This window comes from Vombatus ursinus, unplaced genomic scaffold, assembly GCF_900497805.2.
Source record: "Vombatus ursinus unplaced genomic scaffold, bare-nosed wombat genome assembly UNPS02014852.1, whole genome shotgun sequence".
In the NCBI taxonomy this organism is placed as follows: Eukaryota; Metazoa; Chordata; class Mammalia; order Diprotodontia; family Vombatidae; genus Vombatus; species Vombatus ursinus.
In genome coordinates, this window is record NW_020954630.1 from 9,024,769 (window position 1) to 9,038,133 (window position 13,365).

Consider the following 13,365-nt stretch of genomic DNA (forward strand, 5'->3'; position numbering starts at 1 on the left):
TTATTTTAGACCCAGTGATTTTCTTCAGCAGCAGAATGGTAGCAAAAGGCTACATGTTTGTTTGGAAAGGGAAGGGGGTGGTCCAACGACTGGCTGGATTGCTAAATTAAAAGAGAAACACCATGATACTAATTTCAAACTTTTTTCCTTGCAACAGCACACTTGACAAAAATCTCTAACGAGAGGCAGTGTAGTTGGTGCTGGAATTGAGGCAGTGGGGAAGATCCATATTCAAATATCAATTCTTGACAAATCTTTCTGTGATTGTCAGCAAGTCATTCTTAGTTTTCCTCATCTATAAAATGAGGATGACAACACTTTCATTGTAGTTTCTACAAAACATGGCAAATTTTAGGTGCAGTATAAGTAAATCATTTGTTATAAGCCATATGACTAAAATGGAGAAATGGACTAGATGATTTAGTTAAGGGGATTTAGAATTAGTTTAACTATTATCTAGAATATTGATTAATGGATAGATTAGTCAGATAAGAGGACTCTGGTGGCAAGTCACAGGGTTCTTGCCTGGGTCCTTTTTGTTCACTGCTTTTATCAGTGATGTGAAGATATAGATGAGAGCTTATCACAGAATTTCAGAGTTGGAAGGATTCTCAGAGGCTGTCTAGTTGAGCCCACACCTGGGGAAAAAAAAAGCCCTTCCCCATATAGGTCCCACAAATGTTCATCTAGCCTTTGCTTGAAGATCTCCTTTATAGAGGAACTTACTAGAGTTATACGTGATAAGCTGAGACGAATATTTTGTATGTTGAATAAAATCAGGATCCCAAAATGCTAAAATAGTTATAACAAATGTTTTAAAATTTTAACAATGATTTAACAAAAGCAAATAAACTTTTAGACCTAAATAACCAAACACTTTGATTTCATTGACCCACTGAGAAGTCCATGTTATATGGGAATTCCCTTTACCAAAGCAGATCTCAACAAGATTGTGATAGAACTATGGAGTAGTCATGAGAGGGATTTGAACCCAGGTCTTTCTAGCTCAAAACCCAACATGAAGGCTCATTGTTTCAGTGAACATAGAAATAAGCAATTCAATCTTAAGTAACCCCTAACGTTTAACAATATAGAACCAAATGAAGGAACAGACAGCAAATAAAAATGCTTTTGTGCTAGGTTCGAATGAGTTAACCTGTAGAACTCACCAAATGCCTGTGGTGGTAGTGGTAGTAGTAGTAGTGGTAGCTGCTGCTATTATTGTTGGTGTTGGTATTCCTCTTTCCAGTTCTCTTTACTGGTCATTTTCTTTGGTTCTGTTGTTGCTCAGAAAACATTAAATGCTTACTATAATAGGTCAGACACTGTTGCTAAGCATTGAAAATACAAGTGCAAGCAAAAAGAAAGACAGTTCCTGACCTCAAGTAGTGGACATTCTAATAGGGAAACTGAACATAAAAAAGGTAACTGAAGGGGGACAAAGTATTCTCTAAGGGGGCATGATGGAGAAGTTCAGAGGAGAGTGAAACTTGAAACGAAGTGGCTACCCTGGACCCTCTCCTTAAATGGAGGTTCTGGGAAGAGCTCTCCAATCACAGGGGAGGGCTGAGTCTCAGGGGGCAGAGGGTATTTCTGAGATGTAAGTTACAGGACTGGAGTGATCTTCAGGATAAAGATGTTTCTGGGCATGATGGAGAATGCCAGTGGAGTGCAGCCTTCTGGGAAATGCCTGGGTGCCCTCCTTAAATGGAGGGTTTTATTTTTTCTTAATAGATTTGGAAGTGACTGCAGTTTAGGAGTTTAAAATTTTTTGTGTGTGTCACGGACTTCTGTTCTTGGCGCTATCTGGTGAAACCTTTGAATTACTTCTCGGAATAATGTTTTTAAATGCATAAAATATTACAGGAATTACAAAGGAAAACAGTTATACAGTTATCAAAACCAAAATACACCTCTCAAAATAGTCTTTAAAAAAGCTCACAAATCTCAGGTTAAGAACCTTTGAATTCTAATCTGACTCAGTATATAAAAGGAATATCCACTGTAACATATCTGACCTAGTTTGTGCCTAGCTGTGTGCTACTTTCCTTTAAAGATAAATGCTGTAATATGATTCTCTTTCCTCAAGGAACTTAAAATCTAATTGAGGACATAATACTGACACAAGACAATAAAAAATAAATACTAGACTTGTAGAATTGAATGCTAAACTGTAGTATATGATAATAGAGGTGTGTGTTGGTATATTTGGAATCAATATGGAAATATAAAATAGGCTCTTTTGACCTAGTGGTAGGACTACTTATGACAGGGAAAAAGATCTATCTGCATGAAAATATTTGTATTGGGATTATTGATAACAGTGGCAAGAAACAGGAAAAATCAAACGTGTCCAACAATTAGGAAATAGTACATGAGTGTAATGGAATCTTGTTGTACCGTAAGAAATGACAAAATAAAATAAATGTGGAGAGATTTATGTGGAGAGATGTTAAAAATGAACAAAACTAAAAGCAATATACATTTTAAGCAACAACTACAAAAAACAAAGTATGCACAAAATTAAGGGGACGCAAATACGGCATTTAGAAAAATTGTTAAATGTATTATAGAAGTTTATGGTTTCACAAGCAATCATTTAAAAAATTGTGCCTATTTCTTTGAACATTTATGCTTGTTGATGGTTCTTAAATTTGTGATAAAAATGTTTTTATTATTACAGATTAAGTACTGTCAAGGATTTAGAAAGAGTAGAATCAATATAGCCAAGAAGTACTTACCTTCATTCCAATTTATCTTTTCATTTGACTTAATCATTCTTCATAGTCCAAGTATATCCACTAAGATAACATTTAGTATTCCATTCCATTAGTATAGTGCCCATTATTGTTATAAATCATTTTAATTCTCACAGCCTTTTGTAATTTTTTTTAAAGCCTTTTGTACTTTTAAAGAACTTCATTGTTGCATTATTTAAAAAGTGCCTGCTAGGACACTTGATATTTCTTGTAGGAGTTGTCTTGCTCTCAAGTATTTAAGCAGAGGCTGATGAGGAATTTTTATGTCAGCCAAGTTTTGAAAATGGCAACCTTTGCCTTCTCTAAACTATAGTAGAGAATGGCTTCTGGATTTTTACATAAGTTCCACATCCTTTATTATAAGACCATTCCCAGACTGATGTACTACTCTACATCCCCTTGTTACTCTGTTGCATTTAAAGTACTATAATGTAGAATTAGAAATTTTTCCTGGGGAATTACCACGCTGAGATATTGGTACTGATTTTTAAAAACATACATATATGTGTATACAAACATTCCTAATTTGGAAAATCTGAAAGTGTTTTATAATTTGTATAAACAATGCTGACTTTTGAGGAGGTGACAGAATGACAACAGCCTTGATTACATTTTTTCTAAGCATTTTTAGCCAAATGCAAGGAACTGTTACAATGGTTGGCACGAGTGTTTTGTGAGATTCTTCTCTTTACACAAATAGCTAGATATTTATTTTGGTGCATAATATTTATTACAATGGGGATAGTTTCTGTTAGAGGTCTGAAAAAGGCACTTGTTTAATTTACATATAAATTTCAGCTGTGTATAAATCTGAATATTTTGTAGGAGAGATCATGATGATTATAGATTAAGAGCTGGAAAGGGGCTTTAGAGGTCACCTAATTCCAGTCTCTATTTTTCAGATGAGGGAACTGAGACCCAAAGTGGTTAAATTGTACTTCTGCTGAAGTGGCAGATCTAGCCCTCTTCCTAACAGCAACAGAGGCAGCATAAAAAAGCAAATTAATGTCTGGAAAGAAGATAATAAGACTGAATTAAAACTTGAACTATTTGACCAAATAATGGGGTGGGTTTTTTTTTTTTTAATTTTTTGCTTTTGTTTACAGAGGTTGATCACATCAGGTTATTTAAGAGAATCAGTATTTTTTGAATGCCTGCTGTCTGACACTGTAAGATTAGTTCTGTGACTGGAATCAGCTGAGCTGAAGCTATTTTTGACTTAGGTTGGAGCATCAATAAAATGAAATACTGTTAAATAGCTGATATTCTTTATAAGCTTTAACATTTACAGAGTGCTAGACATATGCTATTTCATTTGATCTTCACAGCAATCCTGTGAGGTTGATGTTATTATTAATCCCCATTTTTCAGATTAGGATACTGAGTTCAAGACAAGTAAAGTCATTTGCTCAGGGTCACATAGCTAGTAAGTATCTGGGGCAGTATTTGGACTTAGGTCTTCACCTAACTGCATCTAGGAAGCAGAAAAGCTCCTGCATAATTAAAAGATCTCTCAATGCCAGTTTTAATGGCCAAGTGAAATTTAAAAAAAAAAAAAAAACTTTAAAAAGTACAGTTCCTGGAAAACAAACAGGTATTGATAATGTAAATTACACATGTAACATTGAAATTTGATAGTATAAACATATTTTTAATATTCCACTGTGAACAAGTAGACTAAGTTGCAAACCTTCTTTGGAGTTTTTTAAAAACAGATTTTGAACTCTACTGTTCTGATCTGATTTCTTAGGTCTGGCCATGCTTATGAATTAATTGTAAATAACTTAACAGTTAACTGTAAGTAACTTAATTTTGGTAATTCAATGGAATCATAGAATTTTAGTGTTGGGAAGAACTGAGTTCACTCTCTAGAATATTCCAATCCCTTCATTTTACAAATTAAGAAATTGATGTTCAGAAAGGGTAAGTGATTTACTAAAGTCACACAGCTAGTCAGTGGCAGAACATGGGCTTCTGCATCGTAGGTTTTACAGAGTTATAAGGGGCTTCAGAGGTTACCTGATCCCACTTTTACTTGAACTGGAATCTGCTTTTATTACATAGATATTTTTCTCTACAGAAATTATTGTCTGATCATTTCCTCTTGTATTTCTGGAATTGGTTTTTTTTTTTTTTAATCCCAAGAGTATGTGTCCTTTTTACAAATTTAAGTAGCTTTGGCTCATGATTTTAGCCTATAAAATATTTTGGTATTTTTCTGTCATCAAACAAACTTGTTATTCTCCCTAGCATCAGAAAATTTGTAATCATGGTTTTTATGCTTACATCCAAATCAGTGATAACTGTTGAGCCAGAACAGGTTCCCCCCCCAGAGATAACTATGCTATTTGTCGATGATCGTTTAATCACTACTCTTTGCATTGAATTATTCATCTACCTAGCTATTTTTACACAGTGGTTTTCATCATTCCATCTTGCCCACAAGATTATTGGGAGAGTTATCTAACCATAATAACATTTTAGCAAAATATCTTGTGGGTTTGGGAGGATAATTTTCAGAGGCTAGTGAGGTCTTCCTTTATCATTCTCTGGAGATAGCAGTAAAATTTTTCCGTGGTAGCTTCTAGGATGCTAAATCACTATGCTACTAACAAGTAAGAAAGATTGACTTGTAAATTTCATATATAAGTTGGATTTATTGAAGAATGTAATAAGGCTAGACCTGTATGCATGATGAAAGGTACATACATACATCACTGCTGCCAGTGTTCCTCCCGGGAATGTTATAAGTGGATTGGTCAGAATTGTGGAGTTTAGGAAATGATACACATTGAGAGAATGAGATTTGAGATTGAGCAGTTCTTGCTTATGCACGGAAAATCTAACTTTGGTGTAAAGTCTTACCTTTAGGCCAGCCTCAAAGGCTTTGAGAGAATAGGCTGGGCTAAGCGTGTTGCCAGTCTTTTTTTGACCACAATGTTAGTCCTTTAGTGAGAGCAGTGTGGCCGTGGCACACATTCTATATCCTCAGTAGCCTTAGAGGCATAGGTGGCTGTTACTTGGATAGGAATCTTGTCTTGGATAATTTCTCATTGTCCTAAGGATAACAGATGCATTGATTTTAGAAATGACAGTAGTTTTTCTCAGAGTGGGCAGCCTGCTTCGATGCATGCTAATAAACAATCTTGTAAGTAATTGGGGTAGGCTTTGGTAAAATACTGATAAATCTTTGCAAAAGTTACAAGGGGGAAAAAGCACTGTTAAACATTTAGTCGGCCATCTAGGAGGTTACAGTTAACTAAGAGGTAATGTGGTGCAGTAGAATGAACACTGGATTTGGTGTCTGAGGACTTGGAAACCTCAACTTGTGATCTGCTACTTAGCTGTTGAACCTTGAGCAAGTCACTTCACTCTGTGTGCTTAGTTCTTTATATGTAAAATGATAAGCCTGGACTAAATGACTACCAAGGCACCTTTCAGCTCTATCATCCAAAGGTTTATGTTCTACTTCAAAGGAAAAAAAAGTTCCCTTCCAATTTAGGAAGAGAACCTCCAATTTAGTATACCTTATGTAGTAAATGTATCTAATCCCAATCAAGGGGCACACCAACATTCTGCTTACCTTTTACAGGCAGAAATTAACATATTAAGACATAAAATTGTGAAATGGCACATAGTAATCACACAAATCACTGTCCAAGAAAAAGGGCCACCTGTAAGAATGTCAGAGTTAAAACATTTTAAGATATTTTCCTGATTATTCCGTGTAATAAACCCCTGTCAACAAAGGGAATGACTTATTTTTCATGGACATATTCTCGCTGTGTTTACTTGCCTTTTAAGTTCTTGCAAACTTGTTATGTATTATAGAATTTTTGCCAAGACTTTGTCTACATCTTTGGCCCATAATTTAAAGAATTTGCCTTTTCCCCTTCCAGAAATTGGGATTGTTTGCCTATCTCCACCTCTGAGGCATACTTCTCCTGTTTGATTTTTCAGAGATCACTGAAGGTGGTTCAGGGGAGCAATAATAAGGCTGTAAAGGTAGGTTGAAGCCATATTGTGAAGGGCTTTAAATACCACATAAAAGGTATTTAGATTTGATTCTAAAGTTATTTAATAGGGAGTCATTTCAGTTTGAGAATAGAAGATAGTTGTTCCTCTGTTCTCTATTACTACTTCATCTGCAAAACAAAGGGCAGTTGGTTGTGTTTGTTAAATTGAATTTAATGGAAATTCCATTCCAGCTCTAAAATGCTGTGATTATCTTTATCAACAATTGAATTCATCAAACATTTGTTTTAAGTACCTGTGTTCAGAGATGTTTTCTACAGTCAGCCTAGGATAGTTGTCCTAGGTTTTGAGTAGGATTTATGTTAAATGATATACTATTATCTCTGCATACATGGAGCAATAAAATCTGATAGGAGGTAGACACAATTTTATTACTGCATAAGAGAGGCAGTACAATGTAATTAAAATATGATTTGGATTTAGAGGACCTGAGCTTAGGTTGCATCTTCCTTAACTGGCTTTAGGAATGTAAAGCAAGTCATTTAACTTCTTCAGCTCTTCTGTTTCCTCTTTTTAAAATAAGATGGTACTGTCCAGGTCCATTATGAGAATGGAATTTGTAAAGTGCTTGATAACCTTTGTAAAGGTGAACTATAAGAGGTGAAAAAAACAAACAAAAACCTTTGTGAAGTCAGAGCAGAAAAGTCATTACCAGTTGAGGGTGGGCTGAGGTGTCTACGAACAAGTGGAATTTCAGTTTGACTTCAAAAGATATAAGATATTCAACAGGTGGAGGATGACATTCCTGGTATAGTGGTAATAGTATGAGAAAAGCTGTGGAGGTGGAATAGTGCTACTGGTTTTCAGGAACAGAGAGTAGTGGAGCTGACTAGAATGTAGAGTCTCTGAATGGGAATGCTGGCACAAGATTAAGATAAAAAAGAAAGATTGTACTGTTTTTGTGGGAGGCCTTTTTTGAGACTAAACAAGTACTTTCAGCTTTACATGGTTGCCTCTGTTGAGCAGAGAAATGGCATGAATGGCATTAAGATGTCTTGCAGCAAAGTCAAAAGAGGATCTGTTAGGTCTTTTCTGATTAATCTCATTGAGTGTGGTATTGAGGACTTGCTTATACTATAATAGTGGTAGTGGAAGTGGAATAAAGGAAGATCAATGGAAGAGATATTTCAGGTAGAATCAGTAGAACTTCATTCTTCATTTATGAATTTGTGAAGAGTGAAAGGTAAGTTTGAATCCTCTGGGAGACTGAAAAGTGGTACTTCTGATAGAAATAGAAAATTCATAAGGAAAAGCATATTTTGGAAAAAGGGCAGGGCAGTACGTTAGAGTTTGGACATGTGTGAAGTTTAAGGTTCTGACAGCGCATTCAGGTAGAGATGTAGGCAGATATAAGTGTGGAACTTGGACTGGAGATTTGGAAGTCAATCAACTTTGCAGGTATTAGTTGAAGCCAAGAACATGAATGCCAAAGAAAGAATCAGTCTGTAAGCATTTATTAAGTGCCTAATGTGCCAAGTACCATTTTTTTAAATGCCAAGAGCAAAAAACAGTTGAGGAGACACCAGAACCTTGGAGAGCACAATTGCTTGAAGTGAAGTCGTCCCAGGAGAGCCAGAAGAGTGTGTTAACCCTCAGGAATTAAGGAGAGAAAGAGGGTCTAGAGAGATGATGTGGTCAGATGTATCATTCTTCATTCAAAGAGGTCAAAGAAAAAGCATCCTCTGAACTAGAAGGGACTGTGTAGTCCAACCCCTTCATTTTACAGATGAAGAAGCAGGCCCAGGGACTTCCCAAAGGCACCTGGAATGGGGTTTGAGCCCACGTTTTCTTAGTGGCATCTTATTAAAACAAGTCCTGGATTAAGGTCATTGAACTTGGTGATTAGGCCATGATCACCTTTAAAAGACTGGGTACAGTAAAATGGATGAAAGTCTCGTTAATCAGCAAGCATTTTATCACTCTGCTAGGTATTTTGCATGGAGATATTAAGACAAAGGGAAACAGACTCTGCTGTCAGAGTGTGCTGCCACGTGTGCCGCTAACCCCTCCTCATACCCCCATCCCCCTAGTTGGAAATCCTGAGTATACTTGTAGGCAAGTGAGGAGGATAAAGGGAGAGGTTGAAGATGGATGAGGGAGGGGAGATGATTTCCACATCGAGGTCTTGGAGGTATATATAGGATGGGTATTGACTGAAGGGGGCCAAAAAAAAAAATACTAGTCTTATCAAGGAAGATGCAAATAGTTCCTCTTCTTCTTCTTAATAGTAATTACCATGTGTGCTTCATAAGTCATTTTCATACAGTGGTGTCAAACTCAAATAGAAATGAGAGGACCACTAAACCTTACATAAGAAAACAACATACTAACATTTATGTTCTATTGTATTTTTATTTATTTTGTTAATTATTTCCCAGTTACATTTTAATTTAATTCTACTGACCTGCCTCATGTTAACACCTGATCCTAGTACAAGCTGCTAAAAAAAAATTCTCCTTTTTGTGTTTGTGATAGACTAGTACGATCTTGACTTTGTATTTGGCTGATTACTTTTTTTGAGATCAGTTTGACATTGTTTTAGTCAAATAATTACTTGTTACAAGTAATCTCTTTTGATTGCTCACATTTTTGAGAACAATTTGACATTGTTTTCATGAGTAACTAGCTGTATTTTTTCAAATTCAAAGTTTTAGTTCAGAGGAAAAAAATAAGCTAAATAATAGACATATGAAAAAGAAAAGGTAATAATTTTGGCACTCATTTTAGCTGAGATTAGTATAACATGGAATTTTGGATTCAAGAATGGGTGTGATTTCACATGTACTTTTGAGCTCCTAAATCTTGATCTGAACCAAAAAAGGGTAAACCCGATGCCATTATGTTAAAATGCTTAGATGATAGATTAAGACTTAGTACCTGGTTTGAGAATGAACCTGGAAGAATTTTGACTTTCTAGGTGAAAGAGCCATTTTGAGCAATGCAAAAAATCAGATAGTTTTGGAAGTTTTCTTGGATTTTACTTCACTGGAGATTTAGCTAGGTTGGATGGAGTTTAAGGAAATTAAGGTAAAGTATAAATCCACAGAAGTGACAAATTAGCTGCAGTAATTTTAGGCAACAGGAAAATTCTCATGGAAAAATTTTTTAAGAAGATGTTAATTAATAGCTCTCAAGATTAATTAGTAGCTACCATTGTTATCTTTTAACTTTTTCTTGCTGCCTAACTTTCCCTTGAGCACCTTAATGAAGGAGTTAATTGGTAGCAGTGTAGACTGTTCTTGATTTCCCCTTGTGACCAGAGGAAGCAGTCCCACAGAGGCATAGCGGCAGTTTTTTGTTGGGTGCTACCTCTGGATAGCCACAGCAGACCTAATATGTTTAGCATAGGTGCTTGGGTAAGAGTGTTTTTGAAAAGAAAATCAGTTTTGGGTAACTGTCTGGATTGAGAAATCCAGGAAGCCTAGAAACCAAGAACATTTAGACCCTTAGGGCTATTTCTTCCATTCACTTTCTTCAGAAGGCCTTTATTGCTTTCCATTCTCTCTTCTCCCAAAGCACAACTTTTCAGACTTTGAATGACGTTGATGTAACATTTTGTATTTATAGGATCATAGATATAGAGTTGGAAGGAAGGGAGTATATTTGGGGTCATTAGGGCTCTTTGGGATTTGATTGCCTGAAATCTAGCCATTCTGACCATTCTGAACACAAGTTACTCCATCTCTCATACTATCTCCTCTTTCTGCGGCCTTTGCATTAGCTGATCTCCATGCTTGAAATGTACTTCATCTTCACTGCTTCCTCTTATAATCTCTTAATTTTCTTCAAATATACCACCTTTGTATGAAGGCCTCTCTGATTTTCTGTCTCCCCCCCCCCCCATCCAATTTCTTAATGTACCCTCTCCCAAAACAACCTTGTATTAATTTTTTATATTTTAGGTACATATTGAACTACATAAATGCTGTGTTCTCCCTTATAATGAAAGCTCCTGGAGGGCAGAGACGGTTTCTCTCTTTGTATCCCCAGTGCTTAGCTTAATGCCTACCATTCTTCCACTCAGTTGCTAAAATGATTTTTGTAAAGTGTAGATCTGACTGTCATCCCCTTACTCAGTCAACTCCAACAATGATTTCCAGTTATATCTAAGATAAAATATAAAATTCCTTTGTTGGGCATTTTAAGCCACCTACCCCCTTCCTAACTTTCCATTCTTTTGATTGATTGTCTTTTACAGTCTCTAGGATTCAGCCATGCTGGCCTACTTGATATTCCTCATGCACTCAATTTCTTGACCCTGCCTTTTCGCTGGCTCACCTCAGTGCTTGAGATGTTCTCCTTCACCTCCTGCCTTCTTCCCTGACCCTCCTCCAAAACTCAGCTCAAATCTTACCTTCAGGAGACCTTTTTCTTAACCCTCTCCCAACACCCACTCCCTAGTTATCTTCCACTCCTATTAAATGTATATTATGTGTACATAGTTGTGTGTATGTTGTGTCTCCTGTTAGAATGAGTTCCTCTAGAGTAGGGAACATGTTTTTGCCCTTTTTAATATCCCTACTACTTAAGTTCATTGCCTGGCTAAGAGCTTAATAAGTGCTTGTTGATTGATGCCTGAATCCTGTCTATATCTGCAGGATTCTATGTCTGGGAGGACTCATTGAACAGTTGATTTAGGGTATATGTCAGTTTGTGATTAAGTTTGGAGACGTGAGAATCCCCCTTCCTAAATTATTATTAGCTCAGCTTAGGATCTAAAACATTGCAGCAAACAGAAAGAGAATATGAATCTTTGAAATTTGCCTCCTTTGACATTGTGACTTTTAGCCCTGCCATAAGGCCTAAGGTTAATAGATAGCAGTTTAGGTTATTAAATAACATAAGTCATCTATCTTCAAAATGGAAATGGGCCAATAGACCTGTGTGGTGAAGTGACTCTTTAACTCACCAATTCTGAAATAACTATGGTGCTATCATTTACAAAAGATTTTTAATTTCAGGACTTGTTCCAACAAACTATTAAAACATGGTGGATTACTATGAAGTTCTAGGTGTGCAGAGACATGCCTCACCAGAGGATATTAAAAAGGCGTAAGTATTCTTTTTATTACCTTAAAATAAGGTTTCATTAGAATGTCATTTTAGGTGGACATTTAGTCTTGTTCTAAAATTCTTTGAGTTATCTAGCTTTGCGAAGGGGCACATAGCCCATTGCCTTCTATGGGTGAAGTAAACTTTTTCTTTAAGTGAGTAGATTCAGAAAATATACTGATGATATATTTATTTGGCTTTGTAACAAATTGATTACATATGTCTACCTTTAACCTTTGTGACTTTGAATCTGGCTGAACATTGAAAGAAGACAAAGCCCCAGTTACCTAGAATGAATAATTCTACTTAATTCTTGAGTAGTGTTTTGTTTTTGTTTATGTTTTTTTTTTTTAAACCCATTCCCTGTATGCTGAAAGGATACCCTTATGTAATTGATTATGGACCCATCACAACAGTAAACATAGATGATGAACCTGAAAAAATGGAGGCTGTATTTCTGCATATATTGGGGAAATTACCTGAAAATAAGAGATTTTCATTGGAAACTTAGAACATAAAGAAGGAATTAGATTAAGTTGTTGTCATAGTGTAGTTTGTCTAATGCTGTTCGTCAGGGAAGTATCAAATTGAATCAAAAGAGACTGGTGGGCACAATGGTGTCAGAACAGTTACAGACAGAAGTTATATGGAACAACAGTTGTAGGACTAATTTGCATCCCAAAGGATTGTGAAATAATACTTGCTCTGACATGGCTATGCCAAATTGGACATAGCTGCTGGAAAAGAGATAAAAGAGAATATATCGTCAGAATATATTCTACAGGAGCTTAAATAATTCTATGATATGAGAATGGACCAAAAGGAAAAAAAAAAGAAGACATGGGGTACCAACTGTGAACTTCAGTGATTGATTAGTTTCAGGGAATCAGCAGTAGTTCAGCTACTAAATAAGTGACTATTGACTTAACTATAAAAGCAGTATTACAGATATTCTGCAGCAGAAGCAGCAACACAAACCACAGGACAGTTGTCATGTGCACAGTTCATCATGCTTTTATCAATCGAATCATCAACTACTCTAATACGATTTGATGCTTGAGGGCAGATCTTTGGAATAATTTTTGGTCAGCATTAAAAGGTTTCAATTGAAAGTCATTTCATATTAGTTATAAATAATTGGTTCTTGAGCAAAATCAAATGTTCCATCTCAGTTGGTTGAGATTTCTTAGAACTTACTAGGATTTGTTTCTTCTTTAGGACATTAGCTTTTTTTACCTAAGTGTGGAGTTGAGTTAGCTTTTTACATTTTAACTTTTAGAAGGATGCTACCTGCACTGAATTATTGCTAGTTGAATTTGTGAACTGAAGGTGCAAATTAGAGCAACCTAAATCGTGCCTAGAAATAGGCTTTTGTGTGTTTTAATAAAAAGGTAAGTTTTGAATAGATTGTGGATACTGAAGTATCTTTGTTCAGGAGTTAGCAATTTAACTCAGTTTTAGGTATGTTACCTAGTTTTTCTCATGTTACTCATTTTGCTCCTGCAGAAGGTATCTTTGA

At 35.8% G+C, this 13,365-nt stretch overlaps 1 protein-coding gene across 5 annotated transcripts in view; it reads left to right on the plus strand.

Moving 5' to 3' along the window:
- The window catches only part of DNAJB6 (DnaJ heat shock protein family (Hsp40) member B6), a 115,295-nt gene that overhangs the window by 20,715 nt on the left and 81,215 nt on the right, over window positions 1-13,365 (plus strand). For 4 of the 5 annotated variants that reach the window (XM_027841100.1, XM_027841103.1, XM_027841104.1 and 1 more), the window contains exon 2: window positions 11,756-11,846. In XM_027841100.1, the coding sequence (XP_027696901.1) occupies window positions 11,782-11,846 (65 nt within the window). In that variant the 5' untranslated portion in view covers window positions 11,756-11,781. Of the gene's footprint in view, window positions 1-6,719; window positions 6,765-11,755; window positions 11,847-13,365 lie in introns of all 5 variants that reach the window. The other variant, XM_027841102.1, reaches the window with a different exon arrangement.